The 19380-nt window shown below is 45.7% G+C and overlaps 1 protein-coding gene across 1 annotated transcript in view; it reads left to right on the forward strand.

Moving 5' to 3' along the window:
- The first annotated feature begins 768 nt into the window (after positions 1–768).
- Positions 769–19380, forward strand: part of TNIP3 (TNFAIP3 interacting protein 3) — a 451042-nt gene continuing 432430 nt past the window's right edge. Inside the window, exon 1 of the mRNA XM_069631170.1 lies at positions 769–906. Coding sequence (XP_069487271.1) covers positions 880–906 — 27 coding nt within the window. The 5' untranslated portion in view covers positions 769–879. The remainder of the gene's footprint in view (positions 907–19380) is intronic.

A 19380-nucleotide genomic window follows, 5' to 3' on the forward strand; every position in this document is an offset into this window, starting at 1 on the left:
ACAGGAGTTCGGGTCTCAAGGTAGAAAGCAATGCCATTGGTGGATGGACGGATTGGATAGGCGGACTAACGGGTGGCGATATGGGTTAGGGATCGATTTATGGATATACAGTTGCATAGATGGATGGACAGGTCCCACAGACACCCTCAATCTGCAACTTTTCAGGAACACATAAAGAACAACACGTTTCATGACGACTAAGTTGCCTGTCATGTGCTGCGCAGTTTCACACCCACGACACTCATGGGAGGAGCATTTGAACAAATTAAGGGTTGAATTGTTTGTCAGTGGGTGGGTACTTTTTTATTTTTGGACTTCTCTGGTTTAAGTAAACAAGCAGGTAAATGATGAAATGAGGCGAATTCCTAGAAATTGTAAATGTCGCCTGGCATTACAGTAAATTGCAGTGCTCATTTTTCGCGTTGTTGTCCGGACTCCCCCGGACTGATCTGCCCTTTCCATTGCGTAGGACGGTGTGTGCCCTTGTCGGCTTCCTTGTGGTGCGCTCGTGGCCTTTCAGTCTCTACCATTTCAGCAGAAGATCCGGGGGAACCCTCTACTGTAGAGTCATCCGGGGACCAGCCGTGGCTTTTCATGTGGAAACATGTGGGCAGACATGTAGTCATGCGGAGACCCACCGTAGCTTTTCATGTGGAAACATGTGGGCTAACATGTAGTCATGCGAGGCTGTAAGAGTGCCGCTGTCTTCTTAGCTGCGAAATGGCGGTCTAGAGACAGGGATTTCCCAGGGCAGGAAGAGGGGAACCTTTCACAATATATACTCTCTTGCAGACGGCATTCATCTGACATCAAAGTTGGCACACAGCAAACCGGGAACTATCATTTATTTGCAAAGCTGCTCTTGCGCCAGTGTCGAAAATGGGAAGTCATCTGAATGGCAAAGCAGTGAGTAAGCGGTCTTTTTCTCGGCAAACCTACGCAGCGCTGTCTGGAATCATCATTATTTTGACGAGGCTTGCTAAATGCTATGCGTTTGAGCTTTCTAAAAAAAAATCTTGATTTGTTGAAATAATATGTCTGATAGCTGTCATCTAATACTTGGTGCATTTGCAAGCTAACAGCGCGTTGGAGCCATAATTATGGTGAAGCGCTATACAATTGACAAAAATGAATGAATGAAATGGAAAACGAGGTAATAACTATGCCATATAGAAAAGGGGAAAAAAAGAAGCTTTCTATTGTGCACGCGAAAAACTGACTGGCATCTCGACTGCTTGCTCTTCTTCTTACACGTGGAATAAATTTGAATTTAATGCATTAATAGTGGCAGAAAATGGTCTACATGCTGTATACAAAATGTCTCCTTCCCTTTATTAACATTGACTGTTTTGGTCAGCCAATCTGAAGGTTTCTAAATGAAATGAATGACATTAAAGGTTGCATAGCTCTCTCGCCTCATCACTTAAGGAATTCATTGGGAAATGTGCAATTATGGTGCCTGTATACTAGCTCTATCGGTAATGGTAACCCCCTTTGAGGAGCTATGACGGAAACTGAATGTGAAATAATTCATGAGTGTACAGGCATGTGCTTTGAACCTTGTTTTACCCTTTATGTTTTAATATACATTTTCAGTTGATATCGTTAAAAAAAACATCTTTTTCAGCTGCAGCATAGCATTTTGATATATATATATATATCTCAAAATGAATTCTGCATCTATTAAATATGACATTTTTCACAATGTGTGTTTTGCTGACTGGTCTTTATTTTTGCTCCAGCTTAGATGAACATTTGAAGACACATGCGCCTTTCCAGCTTCAGCCCCCTTCCCGTCCGCGACCCCCCTCAGCCACAAACGCCCCTCCCCCCCCCCCCACTGAAAGCAAACTCTAGGATGTTTTCCTTTAAGGTGGTTAAAGGTGATCGCATGGAAATACACCCCTCCTTTGCTCTCGAGTCTCGCCACTGCTTTATTATCTGTAGGTAAATACTCCAAGTTAATTCAAATATACGTGAAGGCTGGACCTTCGTTGCAGGCTTTTATGTGCTGCAAGTCTGTCATCAGACAAAATGGAGGATGCTGGAACTTCTCATCCCGCTCCGTGTTCCCTTTTCTGTAGCCTGTGTTTTTGATCGTGAACTTGGGATGTCTGCTCTCCTGGCACCCCTGACGTCGAGGGGAACGTTGACAGGCTGGTGTCGAAACCCAACAACATCTGGGTTTCGCACCCAACTTCGTGTCCCCTCGCCTCTCTTTACCCTTCCTCCTTTCTGTCGGTTATTCCCCTTTTCACTCCAAAGGATTTAAACGATTCGCAAGACACTCGCGCACTCATACACTGACCCTCTATCCCTCAAGTTGTATATATACCACTTGCTTTGTTACAGTTTCGAGGCACTATTCATGAAGAATCCCATAATCACCCACCCCATTAGGATGCCAGGCTGAGTTGGCACTACTTGGCTGAGAAGGTCGCTGACTCAGTTCTTCACTTAGTTCATTAACCAATGGCTCTACAGAGCCAACCATGGAGTGCATGGCATGTGTATCATATATACACGATGGCCACGTTTTGTGTATTGCGTAGGCATGGCTGCCCTGTATTTCCTTGCCTAACCCTAAGATAGGATGCAGTCTTTCAGCTATGCTTGGGGTTTTTGTTCAGCTGTATTCGGAAATATTTAGCTTGCCTAACCCTAAGATAGGATGCAGTCTTTCAGCTATGCTTGGGGTTGTTGTTCAGCTGTATTCAGAAATATTTAGCTTGCCTAACCCTAAGATAGGATGCAGTCTTTCAGCTATGCGTGGGGTTTTTGTTCAGCTGTATTCAGAAATATTTAGGTTACTTTCCAGCGTTAACGTCAATGAAATTTCGGATAACACTGTACTTATTAAGGATGGTTGGGCTGGATCAGTCAGTCACATACCCGCATGCCAGGGTGTTGCTAGGTTTGTAAAAGATCTGGGGCTACGCTAATGGCGAGACTGCCGGGACTGGGGGCTAGCTAGCCTTTTGTTATAACTCCAGAGCTTCTATCCGGGGCTACAACCAAAAGACCTGGGGCTATAGCCCCCTTTGACTCCCCCTAGCAACGCCGCTGCCCGCATGTGCCTGACCATTGCCTAGGCCAGCCAGGCTTTCAGAGACACTGGGATTTGGGGAAATCGTCCCTTTAGCATTAGCAAATATTTTATTTTTTAGTTTATACAATTTTATTTTATTCAAACTCAGATTACAGATCAATAATCTCAATGACAATCAGTGATTAATAAATAAGATCACATTTAAAATACAAACAATTATTATTAAATTATCAGAGTATACATCATTTGAGACTGAAAATGTGAGAAAAGAAAAACCGGGGGAAAAGAGGAAAGAGGAAGAAAAAAAAGTACATTGAATTACCTGTGGAGTCAAGCGATAGCAAATGACTCACTGCTATTAATGTAAACAATGTTATCAATAAAATACATACATGGGTTCAATATTTACATCATTTAAATAACTAACAAAGTATTGCCATTTCTTGTCACGCTTGAAAGAGAGATAGGGTGAGTTACATAATATATATTATTCCACCAAACTTTAATAGGTATTTTTGTAGAAATCTTTCCAGTTAGATGTAATTAAGCGGATAGCAGGGAGTATGAAAAGGTCAAAAATAATAAAAGATGTTTTAATTCTCCTTGCATTAAATGCTAAACTTCCCAGCAGGATATTAGTTAAACTTAAATGAATAGACATTTTAAAAATGCATTAAAGGAAAAAATCCAAACTTAAATCCAAAAGGTATTCCTATAACAGGCCCTGGTAATGTTTTCTTTTCCAGTGCTGGCTTTGTAGCCCACGTAGTCTTTGTGGCACATGCAGTTAATGCATGTGGGTGCCAACTGAAAGGTTGGGGGTTCGAGGTCACAGTAGGATGAGGTCTAGTGGTTGTATAAAATTGCAAAACGTTTACAATTACTGTTTATACGAATTAGCATGAGCTGCTGCACACAGTAAGGGGCGGGGCGGAATCATGTAAATGGGTGCTGAAATCCTGCAAGCGCTGTGCGCAGACCAGAGCACTGCGCGAGCCTGCACGCAAAAAGAAAAATGCGTGCCACACGTATTCATGGAATTGACAGCGCAAAGTAACTATTTTCGGAAGTTGTGCCCGGAATGCCCTTGACACGTCCAAACGCAAAGCCTGTACAGCCAGAACAGCTACATTTGGATGCTCACCGGGCGCGTATACATGCACCCTTCAAACAGTGTATAGGGTCCCCCTTAAGCAGCCCTCCCAATAACATGCGTATATGAAATCGTAACTCAGCAATAATTCAGGAAGTCTGTGTGCAAACCCACATAAAACATTCCTGCACCCCGTTAGACTGCTTATGCGCACCCTTAGGTTCCATCGGAACCACCGATTGAGTACATGCACCCCACCTGCAGACTGAATATCCTATGCGCAAGTGTACTTACGCCTTCCTCCGGATGGCTCATCGTATGAAGGACTTGCGTGGACATTTCCCAGCCGAGACATTGGCGATTGAGTCCATGAAAATGTCTCGTGCCGCACAATTGTGGGTTTGTGAGGGACTGCCTCTAGGCTGTCCCTCAGACCACCCACTGTTATGCAAGTTCTTCCCCATTTTTGGTGTTCCGTCCCCTTCCCAGCCCTCTGCACAAGACACACCCATGCTCTGCTTGGAGTCTCGCAAAGGCCGTTGATGGCTCGCACAGACGTGCCAAGCCAGCGCAAAGTCCACGCAAGTCCAGGAAAAGTACTGCGCATTCGATTCTATGAATCGACAAAGGGGATTTGCTCACAGTTGCGCATGCAACTATCCTATTTTCTGTGCCGATAATTCCATGAATCTGCCACCTTATTTCTCTCTTACATGCTCACGCATGATACTAATTAAAACTGTATTAAAGTTACCTTTGCACCAATTCGAACTTCGACGCTCCGGTCCAGGGCTGTCAGAGACGTGCTTCTTACATTGACGAGGGTGGGCTCGCTTAGCCACCAACAGAGTGTATGCCGCGGCAAAGGAAACCTGGGATCTTTGAGCTGCTAGTGAAACAAGCATTGACAATGCCAACAGTTTGGGCGATTATTCTTGTGGGCAGATATTTGCCTAACACTATATCACCTGTAAAAAATATTACTCTGCCAGTAGGTAATACAGATTACAGCACTCTCTGTTACACAGTGTATTAGCTTTCTCAAATATATCACTCAGATGAATGTGTCTGGCACCTTCATGTGAAATATAGATGGCACTGTTGTTACGCATACATGATAGCATCATCCACAGAGATGCATTGTGCTAAACTTAGACAATGCATGTTTGCAGCACTCTGTGACATAGTAGATATGAATACTTCTTGACATAAACAATAGCCCACCCACTTATCTTATGCAGGAGTCGGGAGCCAGAGTACTTGGCAGCGATGGATATGATCTTCCCTGGTGGACGCCCAGAACTTCACCCTAGGAAGGGAAAAGGGACCATAAAGCAAATATCAGCACCCATCGTTCCGCTGATCCTACGGCCAGAGGCGTTGCTAGGGGGTGGCTAAGGGGGCTATGGCGTCGGGTCTTTTGGTTGTAGCCCCGGATAGAATCTCAGGAGCCACAACCAAAAGGCTAGCTAGCCCCCAGTCCTGACAGTTCCGACATTAGCGTAGCCCCGGGTCTTGTCCAGATCTAGCAACACCCCTGCCTACGGCCATTTCACCTCTAGCATAGATGAGCGCGTGCGCCCCTGGTCAGAAGCCTTTCTCCCTATGAATACATCAATCACTATTTGAATTTAATAGTTTGGGCATTATAGGTGTCGCAATTGACACCTAATAGCCCAAACTAAAAAACGTTCTCATTTTATACCTCTGCACACGTTTTGGGCGCTGCATTGCACCAGTACAGCGTCATTCGGGTCATTCCCGTTCTTGATGGATAATATGCATCACGTGAACAAATGTGGGTGGGTATGTGAGTTGGAGGGTCATTTATTCCCATTGAGAGTCAAAAGGAGGCTTCTGTGTCTAGGACACACATGCGTAAGACTTGGTCTTTTATCATTGGCAGAACCTGAACTGCTCTGTCATAAATTAATGGCATCTGCCTGCACCTCTAACGCCTGCCTATCTACACAAATAAATCTCCAAAGGCCTGCGATCTACAAGTGCACACTGATAGCTACAGCACTGTTTCCTGTTGCATCACTTTGTGGGAGGAGTGCATGCAGTCATCGGCTTTTAGATGTCCCACGGTGAATAAGTGGAGGGTACGGCTGTGAGCGGTTACATATCTGACATATCCGACTGGATAGGTCCAAAGCCAGCATCACAGCATATGTGTGTTCCCTGCAGTGTTCATGCAAGTAGGCAACAGGATCGTGCAACGCTTACGCTGACAAGTCCTTACCATATCGGCATGAGTTTGCTATGTCATTGGCATGCGCATGCAATGCCATCATGGTTTTGTGTGTGATGTTCCATCCATAAAACCATGGCTAAGTGGTCCATGCACTTGATAGCACGCTTTAGGGTTTTAACTGGGGTGCATTGTCACATTGTCCCGCAGCTACAGCGGGCTCCACAGCCGCAAGGGGTGCGTATACGGTGACCAAGGTGTTCTATACAGATAAGAGGCAAGACGCCAAGTGGTGGGAGGGTTTTGAAGTACTGCCGCCAGGTCATGCATGGCAGACATTTTTGTGGGTAGACGTTTTTGGTGGAAATGGCCTGCACATTTGGTTGTATTGTTACGCTTTCAATTCAGCTAGCGCTGCACCGCTGGTGGTGACAGATATGCAAACTTTCTGCCGAAAAATAACTCATATTTAACCTGAAAAGGACAGTGCAGCGTTTCGTTTTCACTCCAGAAGTAGCTATTTTTATTATTTTTATTATTATTATTATTATTAGTATTATTAGTATTAGTATTATTATTATTATTATTATTGTTGTTGTTGCTGTTGTTGTTATAATGATGCATGCTCTTTCTGGATAGAATGCTCCTTTGGTATATTAATGGACTTTCTGTCCCTCTGCATTTTGATGTGCTTATTTCTCTGGCCAAAATCCCCCAAGGCGACATTCCTTATCAGTATTCTAGGTGCACTGGATATTAAAGATCAAGAGCTGAAAAGTTGAACTGCTATCTGACAGCAAAGAGATGCGCAGGATCGTTTTCCATCGTGATCCGACTCAGCCAGTCGCATGAATCCATCAATGTATGCATTCCCAGTACAAATACTGCACAGAGGAGCTCTGAGCAGTTGCGCAGTTTACCAGGCAATGGTAGGGGATGGCTTGGAACTTAAATGCATTAAGCATGCTTCAAATATCAAAAGTCAAACAAAGGCCTGCTTTCCACTCTTTGAGTAATGTCTCTTGCACCTGGATGTATGGAGCTTTAGCAACTGAGCATGAACCTGATCCCAAAGTGTCACCTGCAATCCACGTAGTTAGACTCGAGCTAGGGAAGCAATCAGCAATGCCAGGACTCTGAACCCTGGCAGCTCAGGCAGAGCGCTGCAGCTGGGGGGCTTTCTGCGCTTTTGTACAGCGCAGCCCCACCTCACGTTTCTGGGATTTGGAGCTCAGAATTCATTATATTTGAGAAAGACCCCCAAAAGAAGCCACAGTCTGCAAGGCTAGAAAACATCCACTTTGATGTTTGATTCTTGAGAGGACAGGGGGACGGTTCCTTTCCTCTTAATAGAAAGGCTACCAGCTTCGTCCTGCAGGTTCCATGAAATGGGGGAGATGAGCAACGCCCCTGTGGATGTGCCTTTCTACTTTAGCAGCATTTATTTTTGCCGATGAGCCATCCTTACACCATCTTTCGGAGAACTGCAACTTGAATATAATTATATAATGTGCGTGAAAGAGAGTGCAGAGAAAGGACACCACCGTGCCTCAATGGCACATGTTGCCAATGAGCACGCTATATGGTGTGTTTCAGCTAATTGAGCCTTTCATTTCCAGAGCTGCGTTTTTACATTTAGCCGCCAAGTGGGCGCGCATGCCTGAGTTTGGAAGTGCTGGCTAGCATGGCATGGATAGCATGGCATGTTTACAAAAGTACAGGAACTCGTCCCTCCCTTCTCCTTTGCTGACAGAAGGGAAATAGCAGCGAGGAATACATATTCGCAAGCCATGTTCATTCTCTGTGTATGCTGAACCTTTCGGTCCTTTAAGACGAGGTAGCGCTATCTGGGATGGATGGGGATGCAGATTTTACTCTAGCACAAATAATCAGACCGACTCAGGATGTTGGCAAAACACAACTGTTGTAATTGCAATTGTCTAAAACCGGGAGTACAATGGGCATCAACGGACACCGCACAGTCATAAGTCTCTCTCAATGATTCATGTGAAAAACACATATTTATAACAAAGATTTGTCATAAATGATGTCATATTACGTGGCAAAATAAGAAAACCTATTAGGGGATGTGATAGGCTTAAGGGGAACATCTAAGTATACTTTCTATGGGGTCTGGAAACGTGATTGGGTCTTTAAGGTCAGGTGGGCAGCTAAGCCCACCACTAGTGCAAGTCATCTTCTGTGTCATAGTAATACACAATGTTTCATTGGCTGTCAAACTATAGGGCTCTTTGCTACGTGGCCCTCTACAATTGGTTGCCACGCTTGTACTCTTCTGGAATATTCCACTCGCTAGCAGCACGCAAGCTGATGCCCCAGGTGCTGGAGGTTTGGCTTGGTCATGCCGACCCACCCAATTAGCCCAACATCCATGATCACTCCTACTGTCTGCCATGCAATTAGTCCTTTGAACTCGGCCTTGCAAGGGATCACTGTGCTTGAGAATAAAAGGGAGAGGGAGCATGGCCTTATCTTCTGATCTCGGCATAGTTTACACACAGTCTATTTTCCTCTGACCATGTGACAGGCCACCACGTTTTCAGCTCCTTCATTGTATTTAATATTATTAAATTAATACAACCTGGCACTTCTTGGGTTTTTTCATTACACCTCCTCACAGGGTCGGATTGGACCCTCTGCCTTTTGCACCGTGGCCGGGCCGAAATCATCTCTGGGGAGTGAGGGCTGGTTTCTGCCCATGCCGGGGCCAGTTTTGAAAAAAAAAGAATTTTGAAAGAAACCTTTTTGAAAAAAATAAAAACATTCTTTTTGAAAAATAAAATAACACCTGCAACGGCATAATTCAACAAAGCAAGGTAACACATGTTACCTTGCTTTGATGATTTATTTGCATGCATGATGTGTGCAGATCATAAATTATGATGCATGCATCATTCACATGCTGCTGCAGCATGCAAAGTTGAAGAGCCGGGAACACCGCCTGGCTGGTAACTGTCACTGTGCCACCCCTCCAGGGGGCACATGGCCCCCTGGAGTTGCTGTGCTATTTTATTAGTGATAAATATGTATTAGGGATATTGGTGATAAACTACCAATTTCAGAGTAGAATAAGCATCCATTTCGGACTATGTATTTTGCCTTACACAATTTGCAGTAATAGCATTTTTTTTTCTGCCGTTGTCTCTGTTATGATCATCACAATACATTCCATCTCGGTGTCCTCGGTCACTTGACAAAAATTCTTGTGCCTAAAAGCTTCTGTACAGTGTAGACATATTTGACAATAGCACATCAAGTGGCCATTGACTTCATTGAGCCACAATGAATGCTTTGTTGTACTGGGTCTGATTACAAGTTTGCTGGTACATTAACAACGGTACTGGTAAGCTTGCTGGTACCGTTGTTACCGTACGGGCAAACTACGAGTTCTACTCGCGGGTACCTTTTTGCCCGCCAGGTCTGACCTGGCCGTCGGACCGGCAGTCCCGAGCAGAGCATGTCGGATGCATCGGCACCATTCACGAATGGTGCCGGTGCATCCGGCCTCCCCATTTTGGGGAAGAATATTTTCTGGCGCCCGGGAATGGGCAATTACCGGGTCCACCGGCATTGTAGTGCCCAAGTAATTGCTCATTCCCGTGCACAAAAAAAATGTGCACGTTTGGCGGCAGCCTGCCCGTTTTACCGGCAAGGTTACTGCCGAACTTGTAATGAGGCCCATTCTTTCCTATCTCCCTGGCATGCTGTTCAGGATGATTTTTTGCATGTATGAGGTAACAAGTGCTCAGAGTATGGGATGTCCTGTGAGTGTGCTGCTTTCCCTATTTTGCCAACCTCTGAAGCCTGCAAGTAGATGCATGCAGGCTTGACATGCTGCCAACTTTGCACCAGACCTGCAGATGAATTCAACTGGTCTGGCTGTTAAATCTGTTACCAGTTTAATGGTGCTCACTACAGAATGATTGCTCATTTTACTATAGCCAATATGATAGCTCAGTGGGTTGAGCGCTCACTGCTGCGATGAATGTGTGATCTGCAGGGTCGAATTCCAGCAAGGCCATCTCAGCCTTTCATCCTTCTTAGATCCATAAATGAGTACCAACACAGGCTGGGTGATATTGTATGCATATTTGTTCTATAAAAAATGAGTTTAAGTGTAAGTGCTATACAATAACATATTATCATTTGGCCTTGGATATCTGCTTACAATCAAGGTAATTTGACAATATGGATCTATACACACATATATTAATGATCAATATGGTGATCAATTCTTGTATGAAATGTATATCACATTAGTGAAATCATAACCATATTTTTCGTAGTGTACTTAGGAACAATGCTATTTGATGCCACGTCATGTTTCATAGCTTCCCGGGATGTCACTTTGGGGTGGGGTCAAATGACATCACTTTCGGTGATGTCATCAGAGGTCAAGGGTCATGAGGTGAGGGGTGGGCCACTTTTTGGAGGTGAGGGGTGGGCCATTTTATTTTGAGTGTCCAGGCCTATTTCTTGTCCCAGTCCGACCTTGCCTCCACGGGAGCCCATCTTGCTTCTCACATTCATTGTGTCTCCTCGAATAGATAACCAGTTTCTTGGTTGCTTCAACCCTTGACTCCGGGACAGACAAGACCTCTCAAATCTTCCTTCGCCGTCAGCTGTTTTATTCTACTGCGCCACATATTCAGCCCTTCCATTCACTGGGTCGAAGTTTGCTGAAATGTGGTGTGGAGCATCCGAGATTCTATAAACACACACATATGTATATATATATAGGCGACACCGCTTGCAGTCTTTTCTCTACTTCAGCATCATGATTACTTGGTCTACTTGCGTTACTGCATCTGTACAATTACAAAAGGGCTTTGCATTTTTTCAGTGTTCTCTGAATGGGCAATCTTCATTTTCATGTGAAATATTTCAAATTTCTTTACTTCGCCATCAGATTCTATAAGGTCTGTTCACCTTCTTCATTAGCATCTCTTCTTGGTGCGTCATTATTGCTTCATGTGATGTCACCAGTCTTCCCTTTCACTTATCTTCAGAAGACTGTCATTTCTTTGCGGATACATCATGTAAGGTTTTCTCAATGGATATCTTGTTTCAAGGACTTTTTGCGGTATAGGTACCATTATTGGCTTTGCACATGTCACAATTTCCGGTTGCCAACATATAGGCAAAATGGGGGCGGGAATTCCGGTAGAGGCACTTGGCTCCTCCTCTACAATGCAGTGGGTGTCAGGGGAGGAGAGAGCCTGCAAGCTCGGCAGTCCCACAATAGTAACCTTCGACACAACCACTTTCCATTCTGTGAGCAACCAAGGAGAGTCAGTTTGTCAAGGGTTTTGACCCATGTTGAATCCTTAGACTGGGTAGATGTGGGGATGAGCTGACGCCGCCAATTATTCTATCCCAGGTCGCCCATTATTCTATCCCAGAACAAACCAAATCTATAGACTGGGTGGATGTGGGGATGAGCTATCGCCGCCCACATTCATGCCAGAATCCAGGAGATCTGCGCAGTTGGCACAAGACAACTCCAAAGATACAACCTTCTTGTGGGGGGTTCCACATCACCACTCTACTGTAAGGATGCCATCAAAACAATGTTAAGCAAGGGTCCTATACTATCAAGCAAAAGACCACTCTATTGAAATGCAGTAATTCAAGACAGATCCCAAAAATGGATGCAATACCGGTACTCACCACTATCAGAAAGCCGGCGTTTTAAAACCACCAGACTTTTGTGTAAAACTGAACCGAGGAACCCAAACCAGGCCGAGGAAAGACTTGCTAAGAGGTGGACACAATGTAAAACTATATTCTGAAATGACTTGAAGGAAGTCATTATATAATGTATATGTAAAAATTGTAAGTTTGATTTAAACTGGGAACTAAAGTGACATTTAGCTGAATTCTGCCTGACAACTACTCCCGACAGGAGAGACCTGCTCAGCCACTCTTCCCAGGCCTAGCTGCATCCTGCTTCCCCACCAAAAGGAGTTGACACCTCTCTGATTAGATTAGGGAAGGGGCACCTGCAGGAGGTTGAACAAAGCCTTTTCCTGGACTCAGGCAAATGTTATATTGGGGGGGCCGTAAAGTGGCTTCCTCTTGGGAGAAGTGGGAGGAGAAGTGCCTCTGGGAGCCACCCGAGCTGGATGCGGGGGCAGACAGAAGCTTCCCCCATGTGCTTTGGAACCTAAACCACACCCATCTGGGCTAGCATAATTTTAAAAAAAGATGGATAATTCATAGTACGGACTTGTCAGAATTAAATAAGTAATATCATTATTCTTGTGTTTTTTCTGTGCACGTTTTAAGAGGCGTTAGGACCCTGTGGTGTATTCTGGGGGGTTGCTAGCGGAAAATAGGGTTTTATTCCAAATGTCTGCATGTTAAAAATCGGACACCTCATCAATTAATGTCCATACTCCTTGCGCACATGTGTGTAATTTTTGGTAAATGTCCGATATTGGTAAACCAGTCAAAAAGCGCAAAATGTTGTCATTTGTGAATGGAAGCCCCCAGGAAGATCAGAGGCGGACAAGCATGGGCCATAAGGAATATATAATGTGTACATGTAAGTTCAACAAATTGTGTATCTGGGAAATATGTATTTGAATCAAATATAGATGTGTGGGCAAATTGACCAGTGGAGGATCCTCTGACCCATAAACAGACCTCATCATGATGACAATCCATTTCCTTCCCCCAATCATGGGAGAGGGGAGAATTGGGCCAATGACAAGTAGAGAGGGGCAGGCTCAGTTATGCCATGCACACACCCACTTCCAAAACACATAAAAAGAGACTGCTGGGACAGGTAGGGACATTCAATTCCATTTGCTGCGGAGCGTGCTGACCGACGACTTCACATCCAGAGATCCAACACTTAGACTTCCAAGCTAAACAGAGACTACAGAACTTTGAACCAAGAAGGCCCACTGCAAGCCAAAGTATTTATCAGCAGGCCTTCAGAATCCAGCAAACCTAACCAAACTAATCAACAGCCGGGCGAGCTGTTTGAATTCTTTGCCAAGAACTTTTGCTGGAACCGCAGACCAGACTCAGATCGCTGTGAGCACAACCGGTGCCTGATTGACCCGCCGAGCAGAGAGAACCGCCGCTGGACGTGTTGACCAGATCCGTGACGAGGCCCATTCATTTCAAAATTAGGAGTGAGTATCCGCCAGAACTGTGCAGAACCCAATCTCTTAGTTAAAATAATCTAATCCAAACTATTTTGACCTAATTAGAACAGCCTCCTAGAAATCGTGTCATCTGTAATTTTTAAAACTGCACAACTGTCACCTGTCAATTCTGCAGCTGCAAGCTGTCACCTGTCATTTTGAGTTTTACTTTAAATCCAAAAATCTACCTTTATTAAATCATCTGTATCTCTGGAACCGTTTGTCCTAGGAACGAGATTTAACTTTTCCAATAAGCCTAGAACCTACTCCTTATACTTTTAGCGCAATCGCGATTTATACACTCGCAAAAATTACCGCGATTTGCGATTTGGCTCAATTTCTCCACTTGTCAAAATAGCAGCTCCATTCCTTCCTTTGTTAAAATCCGTTTGCAACCTGGTAATAACTCATAGAGCATTGCTAAAGTGAGCCTGAACTAATACCAACAAGCATCTCTCACTCACCCTGAATCTCTAGAGGGAATTAAAAGCATTTTGCATTTTTAGCACATTCTCACTTCATTGTCATCACATTCAAAGCATTTTGGGCCTGTGTTTCAAACTTCTACCTGTTTCCTCTAAGCTTGCTGGGGGGAACTGAATTTCGTATTGAATTTGATTGCATTCCTGAGAACTGTGTGCTCCTCTTTCCATCTCCTTCCATTTCTTACCTTGCATTGGGGGAGGGGTGAATTGCCAGAGAAAAAGTGATTATCTTATCTTTTGCTAAAATCATATCAAGTATTTCTGTACTGCATTTTATTCCTCATTGCTTTTCCTTGAAACCATAAAAGTATTTTTGCTACGTTATCCATCCTATACTAACTCCTCATTGATTGTAAAGAAGTGTGCTAGTGCCAGATTACCCATTGTTGATAAACATTATATCCATAGGTGTGATATCAATTATTCATTTATTATAAAAGTGTGATATATATCTTGTTAATTTTTCAAATAAACCTTTTAATTTGCAAAACAAACCTACTTCTTGGCTTAGTGCGGTCAGGGGGATTCTAAGAGGGGGGTGTTATACAAGGGTTGTCATCCAGAGTACTGAACTGGACATAGAAATACATCAATAAGGGTTTTCCTCAGCATCCCAGACTAGGAATTTACTTAGCTGTAGTGTTGATTGAACATCGCTTACAAAGTGGGGGCCGGGATATTCTGGGTTAGATTTATCACTTGTGCAGATTAATACAGTGTGCTAACTGACAGGAGACATACATCTGGTCGGATCACCACGCTGTGTTACGCTGTAAAGCACTCCTCAAAGGAACGCTCTAAGGAAACGGTCTGTTTTGCAAAAATAAAATACAAACTTCTGTAAGTCAGGAAGGAACTCAAATTCCAGAATGACGACACTGGTAGACATCAAAATAGCCAGAGAGCATTTCTTACATAAGCTATTTGTGAGAGGTGAGTGGACTCATCAGGACCAAACGGTCTGGTTGCAGGCAATCGCGCAACAGGTCACTGAAACAGGGTCAGATACATGGAGAGATCAGGGTCCCCTACATGTGGCCCTGAGTGAACTATATATGGCCCCTAAAGCCAAAGATGAACATAATAAGATTGCCAGGATAGCATCATATTTGTACCTATATATGGGAGCCATACAGAATAAATGTGCTGAAGGCCAAGATCTGGCAAATAGGCAACAGATGGCATTAGAGAAGGCCCAATCTGATCTGGACTCTTCTGAGCAGGGGCTGCTCAGGAGCCAGGAGTCAAAAAATGACAGCAGACAGTACATCACTAAAATAAAGGAGGATATGGATGTGCTGCAACAGGAAAAGGCTGACCAGGATACCAGATTTCTGGCCTTACAGAGGGAGTACCAAGATGATTTGGACTCCCTACTGCAGAGCCAGAAAAAACTGGAGCAACATTTAGATTTCAATAGGGCATGTGCTGAGCAGGTAGTCACCATGCAAAGCCACCTAGATAGGGAAAAAGAGGAAAGCAATAAACTGATGTTGAAAGACCTGGATACCCAGGCAGAGTTTGACCAGGAGCGCCAGAAAGCTGGTGCCTTCCAAAGGCAAAGGGATGACCTGGCGGCACAGATGCAGGCTCTTAGTCAGGAAAGGGATACCTTAGGCCAGGAAGTCTGCCACTTAAAAAGGAAAATGGAAGAAAATCACCTGGCCCTCCAGGGACTGGGTGACCTCCAAAAAGAACACCAGAACTTGTTAGAGCACACCAGGAGGGTGGAGGATGCTCTGGCAAGAAAGGAGCAAGCCAATAGGGACACAGCTCAGGAGGTAACCCTCCTGCAGCAAAGACTGGCCCAGTACTCCAGGACCAATCAGGAGGCACAGAGAGAGAATGAGGCTCTCTGCCAGCACAATGATAGGCTCCAGCAACATGTAGCGTTGCAGGAGAGACTGATAGAGTCTAGTAAGGCCTTAATTGAGGAACTGAAAGCGCAGGCTCTTGCATTGCAACAGGGAGCAGGGGCGGAGAGAGATGAGGTTCGCTGGGAAAGAGAAACTTCGGAGCATAACCTCAGGAGCCCTAGTACCAGAGGCCTTCATCTCTCCCAGTCCCTGGACTCTGCCACCCCCATGTCCCCTCACGCACATGAGCCCAGGGCCACGGGGATGGCAGATTACTATCCAGCTAGAAATATGGGGCTCATAGGCCAGTACCTCCCAGGAATGGATGGGCGGGCATCCGGGTATGGGCACCCAAGCATAGTGCAATTTAGTGGGGAACCCCAGGAGAGTAGGCCCGTTAAGGGCATCCTGAAAACCTCTGCCCAGTTAGGTCAGTGGGGGGGGGACCCATCAAATCCTGGCAGCAAGCAGGGATCACATTATGCCAGCCATTCCCAGGCTCGCTGAATCCGGGAAAACCTGGAAGATCAGACGGGCACCTCTGGGAGCAGTGCTTCTGAGTCAGAGGATGAATGGACCAGAGTTACCTGTTAAGACGGATTTCTGAACTCTGTCCTGGTGGCGCAGAAGTTCAGAAGGCCAACCTAATTACTTGCAACAGGGTAACCTCTGGACAAGCCAGACCAATCAAGGTAGCGATCGCGGCGGTCAAGACTAGGTCTCAAGAGGGGTGAGGGTGACTGAAAGCCCGCAATGAGCACACAAAGCAAGGACACTTACAAACTACTCCAAACAGGTGCTATATTAAAAATATATACACATTTATTCCAAGGCCTTTAAAACAATGACCGTAGCGAGAAAATCACAATACAACTCTAGTAAACCAACACATACCATACCAATACAATATATATACAAATACAACAAGTCTCAAGCGTTACATGCACGAAATATGTAGTCCACCTAAAAGGGAAGGAAAACAGGCAGTGCGAAATAATGCTTAGACTCAGTTCGCCTTCAGAGGCACCTAACTAAAAGGAAGTCCGAGCCCTGCGAAGAGTGGAGCCTTGTGCTCAAAAGTACCTGCACGCGCTGGTGCCAACGGGCAAAAGGGGAGTCTCTTCGAAGGAAATCAGGCAGTTCAGTTTAGTGCACAAATGAAGAAGAACAAGTTCCGCGACTCAAGCGCAGCCTCCACTGTGGGCAGAAGCAGAGCGCGAGTACGGAAAAGGCTGCTGTTTTGACACAGCAGGGAAAAGCTATGGGCTCCTGCAGGAGGGCGACCAGTTCCTAGCTATGCTACTCACCGGTCCCCGATGCAAGCAGACCCAGGCTTCTCCGCGTCAGTTTCAGTAGCTGGCAGGTTCAGAAGAGCAGGGAACGTCTCGTCGTCGTGTTGAGTCTGCAGCAGCAGAGTCGAGTAAAAAGACATCCCAATCGAAGAAACCCGCACAGTTTGTTACCACAGCAGGGCAACGGAGCGGCCGTGTGTGTCTGAGCCAAATGTACACTACTCACTTCAGACCTGGAAACGCCAAGTGTACGAAGCGTGTGAGAGTGACAAGGACTCGAAATACTACACAACCTGGCGGCGGTTACAGAGCAAGACTCCCGTGTAAGATGGTCAGTCAGCTGGATGGCCCAGAGACGCTTCCGAAGGCTTACTGGCAGGAGATGGTGAAGATGCAGAGAATAGCTATTCCCGCTATTCCAAGGGTCGAAGTACCAGTACAGGCCTTCTGGTTCGATCAAAGGTGAAAAGGGTTTCACAAGGCGACAGCAGTGCAGAGGAGCAGTCCTTCAGCGGGTCACCAGCGATTCCTCAGTTCAGCCTCTTGGTTGCAGGATACTTGGCTCCTGTATTCCTTCGTTCGTGAGAACTCAGGAGATCGACATGGTAGTGGTGTTTCCAGCCCCCTCTTATCCACGGTTCCCTTTGCGCCAAAACGGAGGGGACCCAATGGGAGATCCGCTCATCAACACTCACACCATTCGTGGACCAATCACGGACCACGGTGGTCCCAGGCATTCACACCACCCTAGACTCTCTGGCACCCAGGATGTGTATTGGGACCAGACATCCCAGCCCACATCCTGGAGGCACACACAAGACATGTAGAAGCCCGCGAAAGCATCTGTGTTTCGCAGGAAAGTACATGCCCAAATAAGGAAGGCCCCGGGTCGGCTCGACCTGGGGAAGGTGAAGGGAGCAAGACGGTCAGCGGACAGGACAAAGGAGCCTCGTGGTCTGGCCATTTTGGGAGCCAGGCCACCATTTTGGGTTAAGCGCGAGAAACGCGCTTAGAACGCCAAAAGGAGCTCAAAACACAAGAAACGATCGCTGCCACCATTCCCGTCCCTGAATCACTTGCACCGATCAGTTACAATCCTAAACGAGTATCTAGTGCCTGTAGAAGGCTAGAGACCCAAGAGAGCTGTAACTTAGCTTACAGTGCCCTCTTGTGTCGTGTTGCACGAAAGCCGCAACATGATAAAAGAAACTACGGAAAACAGCGTTTCCCGGTACTGACTGTCTTAAGGGCATGTCAGTTTCCCCGTAAGAAAGGAGCGAAAGCCCAGAGGAGTGCGGCAGAAGGCTGCACTTCTCTGGCAAAGTCGAGAACAAGGTGAAAAACAACAGCAAAAAGTTTAGGGGTTGCCACATGGAAGGAAAATTACCTACAATTACGAAATCTTTCCTAACACTCGCCCTTCCCAGACTATGGACAGGGGGAACTAATCCACCCCTGGATGAGTCTCTTGTTCAGGTCGGTTAAACATTCTGGACAACCCATCAGCATTGCTATGTTGGACACCTGGCCTATGCTCAATAGTGAAGTCGAAGCCTTGTAGATTTATGGGCCACCTAAGCAACTTTGGATTCTCCCCCTTCATGTTCATTAGCCACTTTATCGGCTTATGGTCAGTTTGCACAGTGAACTGGGTCCCATAGAAGTAGGGCCTCAGGTTCCTTAGGGCCCACACAACAGAGAAACATTCTTTCTCTACCGTGGACCATCTGAGCTCTCTGTCCTTAAGCCGGTGACTAATAAAACCAATAGGGTGTTCCTTACCATTCTCATCTACTTGTGATAGTACAGCTCCTATCCCAGTGTCGGAGTCGTCCGTCTGCAGGATAAAAGGTCTTTGATAATCAGGGGCCCTGAGGACAGGGGCCTGGCACAAGGAGTCTTTTAAGCCGTTGAAGGCCTTCTCACACTCGTCGGTCCAAGTTACCTTCTTGGGTTTCTTCGGAGTTGTGAGGGCAGTCAGAGGGGCAGCTATGGTGCCATAGTCTGCCACAAAATTGTGGTAATACCCCGTGAGTCCTAAGAAGGCTCTCACTTGGGATTGTGTAGTGGGGGTAGGCCAGTCTTGTACTGCTTGTACTTTACTGGGTAGAGGCTGTATCCTCCCTCCAACCACTGCATGTCCAAGGTAAACCACTGAGCCTTGTCCAATCTGGCATTTACTAGCCTTTATGGTCAAGTGTGCTTTCTGAAGAGCCTGGAGCACAATCCCGAG

This window comes from Ambystoma mexicanum, chromosome 6q, assembly GCF_040938575.1.
Source record: "Ambystoma mexicanum isolate Mex_15411 chromosome 6q, UKY_AmexF1_1, whole genome shotgun sequence".
NCBI classification, from domain to species: domain Eukaryota; kingdom Metazoa; phylum Chordata; class Amphibia; order Caudata; family Ambystomatidae; genus Ambystoma; species Ambystoma mexicanum.